The sequence below is a fragment of the Triticum aestivum genome, chromosome 6B, assembly GCF_018294505.1.
Source record: "Triticum aestivum cultivar Chinese Spring chromosome 6B, IWGSC CS RefSeq v2.1, whole genome shotgun sequence".
In the NCBI taxonomy this organism is placed as follows: domain Eukaryota; kingdom Viridiplantae; phylum Streptophyta; class Magnoliopsida; order Poales; family Poaceae; genus Triticum; species Triticum aestivum.
The window spans coordinates 557,835,548-557,841,228 of NC_057810.1; the positions used below are offsets into that span (position 1 = coordinate 557,835,548).

The following is a 5,681-nucleotide window of genomic DNA, read 5'->3' on the forward strand; positions in this document are numbered from 1 at the left end:
GGTGATCTTGTCGGGCATGATCAATGATAATCAAGGTTTGACCCAAAAGGACTACCAATTGGGGACCCAACTTGCCCTTCATTTGAACCTAGGACAACATCAAATTGCAATCCGAGCAAGAAGAAGAAGGTAAAGATGGCAAAGGCAATAGGCCCGACATTCTCAACTTTTGAGGATATCTTATTGGACAAAACTTGGTTGGCCACAACAATGGATCCATTATGTGGCACCGAGCAAAAGGGGAACAAGTATTGGGAGAAGATTTGGAAGGAATATCATGAACAAAAGGAATATGTGGAGCCACATCCTATCGTCACCAATCGCAATGTGGCATCTCCCCAATATCGACGGGGGATCATTCAAGGGGAGGTGAACAAGTACGTCGGCTACTACTCACAAGTGATCGGCCACCCTCAAAGTGGGATGGGTGTGACAACTCACGTATGCTACTTCATATTTTCATCATTTGTGCATGCTTGTTTTTTTTTGCATTCTTATGCTCATACGTATTTTGTTTACTAGACGGCAGTGACAGCCACTATGTATCACGGATCGGAGAAGAAGTCACTGCTTTTAGCCATTGTTGGATCATATTGAATGGCTGACCAAAGTGGACACAACTTGTGGCTGATCTCAAGGCCGACAAGAAGAGGAATGATGGCTCGAGCTCCCACCAATCAATTGTGTTGGACGATGAAGAGGAAGTTGCGTGGAGAATGGAAGGGCCACCATACCAAAAGATAACCGACAAGTCATGGGAAACAAGTGAGAGAAGGCAAGGGCCTCCCGTGACGCCGCGGATACCAAAATGTGCTCCACATACATGGGCATTTTCTTGGTGAGGGAGAATAAGAAAGAGGAGAGGTACAAGATGATGGATGTGCAAACGGAGGATGGGTGGGGACCGAAAGAGGACGGAGAAGAAGTTGCAAAATGAGAGGGAGAAGATTGAGTTAGAGAAGCAAGAGGCGGCGATCAAATGGGACCTCGAGAAGGCCAAGACATTTGGAGAGATTAAGCTTGAGAAGGCCAAGGCATTTGGAGAGATTAAGCTTGAAAAGGAGAGAGGTTACAAATCAAGGACCTCTTGGATGAGCATGCCAAGAAGTGGTTTGCGGAGAAGAAGAAGAAGAAAAGATCAACAAGCGTATGGAGTACGAGGTGGCGAGGGCGGCTATGGCAGCAGCGGAGCATGCGACAAGGATGCAGGCAGAGCAAGAGGCAAGGATGGAGCAGGAGCGGGTGGCATGGATGGCGTCCGGCAAGCAGGCAGCGACTGATTCTTCACTCTCGGACATTGATTTCATTTTGGCATGTACGGATTGTTGAACTATGATTTATTTTTGTTTTTTCGTATTTGTTTCGATCTGTTGAATTGAAATGATTTGTATCGTATGATCTACGTGCATGGATTTGAGATGGCATTTGAGATATGTGGGTGTGCGGCAGCCTAAATAAAGGTCCATTCGGCGTTATTTGTGGACGCGACCGGGCGGTGACTGGATTTGCCAAGTTCGGCTGTAGATGCTCTAATGGTACTTACCCGGGTTTGGTCGGGTTTTTTTACATCATCTGGGTTTGGTCGTTCTAATGATGCCCCGCTCTTTTTCCTCAATGGAACAAAACAAATTCTTCTGAATTCAGATGCATACGCACTCATAGGAACCTGCCGCCGACTTTCCAGTTTCACTTTCCTTTGGCTCGTGCAGCAAAGATTAAGATTTCTTGCTTCGTCTGAGTGCTTTGTTTTAACGGAAAGGTTTTTTTGTGAAAACTTTCAATATATTCATCTCCAATCATGACAATACAACGAACACCAGAAATAATAAAAATTACATCCAGATCCATAGACCACCTACCAATGACTAGAAACACTGAAGCGAGCTGAAGGCACGCCACCGTCATCGCCCCGCCCTCGCCGGAGCCGGGCAAAACTTGTTGTAGTAGACAGTCGAGAAGTCATCGTGCTAACGCCTCATAGGATCAGCGCAGCAGAACAACAACCGTCGTCGATGAAGAGTAACATAGATCGGAAGGATCCAACCTGAAGAAACACAAACATAGACGAGCTACAACCAGATCCGAGCAGATCTACCAATGACAGATCCGCCGGAGGCACACCTCCACATGCCCACCGACGATACTAGACACACCACCGGAACGGGGACTAGGCGGGGAGGACCTTATTCCATCTTCAGGGAGCTGCCGCCGTCTCGTCTTCCTGAGTAGGACACAAACCTCAACAAAACTTGAAGAAACATATAAAAACAGAGCCCTCCCGCTAGCAAAGGCCGGGATCCACCACGCCGCCATGGCTGTAATGCCACCGAAGACAAGGCGGACCGGCAGACCGGCGGTGGGAGACATAGAAACCCTATGCTTTTCTTGGGAAGGGGGCAGAGGAACACGTGTTTTAACGAAAAGGTTCATGGCACAGATTCGCTCGGGAGGTTCAGCCCCCCCTCCCCTCGTGACATGGGGGTAACCGCATCCGTCGCCGCCGGGAACCCGCCCCCCTCTGCCCACCCCCGCGGTGCCGCCGCCGGAAGGCCGGCCGGCGAAGTCGCGCCGCGCCCCAGGATGGCGGCGGCGGGGCGGATCCGTTCCCCCGCAACCCCCACGCGCTTCCCCGCCCCGCCCCCGCCCTACGGCCCAAGATCCACCGCCACCGCGGGGACTCCCCCCGCCTGCATCCGCCGCGCCGCCGCCGGAGGGCCGGTCGGAAAGGCCGTGCCGTGCCCCAGGAAGGTGGCTGCAGGGCGGATCCGTCCCCCCCGCACCATCTACCCCCACCCCTTCCCCGGGCTCTGCGTCTTGGTGCTCCTGTGCGGGGCCCTCTTCCCAGTTGTTGCACGTCTCTGCTAGTCCGACGGCGGGCACAGTGTGCCGGCCATGGCTGCTCGGCGCCGCCCCCTGCAGCCCTCCTCTCATCCCTCCGTGGGCAGCCCAGTTCTGCTCGTGCTGCTGGTCTTGGGTTGGACACAGGTACTACGGCCGGTCGTGGAGGTGCTCGCGGCCTACCTTCCTGCAGGCAGCCCCCTTCATCATCGGCGGCCCTTCCTCTCCCCTGAGCCACGACGACGGCTCACGCGATGGCAACGAGACTACAGTGTTAGTGGCAATCTTGAAGCCCCTCAAGGAGGGTACTTGCTGGAGCTGCTCCTGTCCAGGAGACCTTGGACCCGCGTTTCTCCGGTGTTCATGGCTGTCAGCGTTCTTCGGCGGGTGGCTCTGGCCTCGATGACCTAGCGGTTGCGTTCCTTCCAGCTCGCGTGGCTCCCCAATGTCCCGACGGCTATGGCCACGGTAGCTAGGATCTGCGTTCCTCCAGTCCTAGCTTGTCGGCATTGCTGTTCACCGTTGCCCGACCCCCCTCGTGGTCTGCTTCACCTCCTGCCCTACTTTGTACGCCTCAATGCATCCCCTTTGCTAGATCCGTGCTCGTGGGTTCAGAGGCGGTGCCATCCTCTGACTGCAGATGTAGCCCTGCCAACCCCCTTCCGACATGGTGGCTCCAACCGACATTGGCCTCCTCATCTTCGTTTTGAGACACGGTGGCTATGGGATTGCTCAGCCTCAGGCCAGGGAGAAATCCCTACTCGGCTTGCCGACGCTGGCAGCGGCAGCATCTGCGGATGTCGTTTCCTTCTTGAAGGTGTTGTCAAGGCCCTCGGCTGCGCCCCTCTTTGAGCTCAGGGGAAACCCTAGGTCTGGTTGCTCCGGACCGGATGGTGACGGCATCTCGGCGTTGTCCTCCTTCTTGAAGGCGCTATCTTGCTCGCTCACGGTGTCCCCTGTTTCGGTTTTGAAGATGTTGGTGCTCTTGTTAGTTCGGCATTGCCGTGCTTGGGTCGGGTTTTGTAGGTTTAGTTGTGATGTATCCTCTATTCGGGCCGAGCATCCCTTGTTCCCCTGCTCCAGGCATCATGTTCACGCATGTCTGTGTTCATGTCATGTGTTTTACCCTTATTTGTACTCATTATATTTCTTTTATCAATGAAATGATACGCAAGCCCTGCGTATTCGCGAAAAAAATAAAAAAAATGGCATGGATTCGCTGGGCCAGATGTAGATTTCTTGTAGCAAATCCCCGACGAGAATTACGGTCATTGGTCGGCATTTCCTATTACGTGTGGGTCTTCCCCGATATGCGGTGCACCTTTCTGAGGACAGAAGTGGATTAGCCACTGATCTAGAAAGAGAAAAATAGTAGCTGGTTAAGCAAACTGCTGAGAAAAATCGGCAACCGGTAGGACGCGGAGATCTGTAGGCAATGGGTGGGAAACCACCCCATTGCGTGGCGCATAAAACAAGTGTCGTCAAACTAACTCTCGCCATCACTCCCTTTCAGCAAGAGAGTCCACAAAGAAGTACTCGCAGCGATCGTACGTATCTTCATTGCATATACACTTTGAGCAATACATCTTTGAATATTATGCATCGATCTTTTTCCTTTTCTTTTTGTGATGGTAATTCTTGACCCGTCATTTTCTATCGTGTAGAATCGACGCGGCAGTCAGACCATAGTTGTGGCTCCGGAAGAGCCTCATGCAGAAAGTCTACTCTTACACCTGGAAATGTACAAGAAGTTGAAACACTAGTAGGAGTGCCGTGTACCGGCCAAGTAATCACAGCCCCGCAAAAATTTCAACATACGCAACTCAAATTTCACAACGTGTTTACACCTCTGTACCCCATCTGTACGTACTATCAGTACACTACGCTAGTTTCACGTCTCGAGACCCCATCGACGACCCGGGATACCGGGACGGGCGTACACACATTTGTTCCAGCTAGTTGTTCCACCGCCCACGCGATCCAAACGGAGTCCCGATCGACGAGGTCTATCTCCCGGCGGTGCCGCCGCCGCGGGCGACCACGGCGCTGCCGTAGTCCTCGACCGGCACGGAATTGCGCTTGATGAACTCGAGGCACTCGGCGATGGCCTGCGCGTAGAAGGAGTTGGTCCGCATGAACGACGCCGCCCTCCTCGGCGCCTGCTGCTGCTGCTGCTTGTGCTTGCTGGCCGCCGCCTCGCCGCCCGGGGGGCACCACCGCTGCGACCCGTTGCCGCCCACGAGCGTCCTCGCGCTGCCGTTCCGCGGGCAGGAGCCGCCGCCTCTCCTGGAGAGCCTCCTGGCGAGGTGGCGCGCCTGGCGGCCGACGAGGCCCAGGAACGTGAGCAGCTTGGCCCGCAGCCGCCGCACCGAGAACCGGTTCCTCGCGCCGAGCCGGAACCCCCTCGCCGGCCGCCACCTCCGGCCGAAGCCGAAGCCGATGCCGAGCCTCGCGTAGCTCTCCTCCGGCGCCGGCGACAGGCTCATCCTGTGCGTCGTGATGTGCCTGTCCTGTTCACCAGTACGTGGCGTGCGTGCGCGCGCTCTGGTGCGTGTGCGTCCTCCTGGCTGGCCTGCGCGTGATGATCTGATTCTGGTGCTGGTGCTGGTGCTGGTGCTGGTGGTGGTCAAGTGGCGCGGCAGGGTGGGTATATATGTCCGGTCGGGGCGAGGGAACAAGGCAGGAAGGTAGGTTTGAATCGGGACTTTTTTGGCGAGAGCGACGCGGGATCCCGGCCGGGACATGACAAGATTACACAGCCTATTAGTTTACGGTGCTGATGCTGGGGAGAAGGCATTACGGACAAGCAAAAGCCAGGCACTATGACGTGTCCGTGTAAAATG

At 54.8% G+C, this 5,681-nt stretch overlaps 1 protein-coding gene across 1 annotated transcript; it reads right to left on the reverse strand.

Annotated features, from left to right (window-relative positions):
- Positions 1-4,638: 4,638 nt before the first annotated feature.
- Positions 4,639-5,447, reverse strand: LOC123134412 (uncharacterized). Its single transcript, XM_044553672.1, has one exon. The coding sequence runs from the start codon at positions 5,322-5,324 to the stop codon at positions 4,845-4,847; it is 480 nt and encodes a 159-aa protein (XP_044409607.1). The 5' UTR covers positions 5,325-5,447; the 3' UTR covers positions 4,639-4,844.
- Positions 5,448-5,681: the final 234 nt, after the last annotated feature.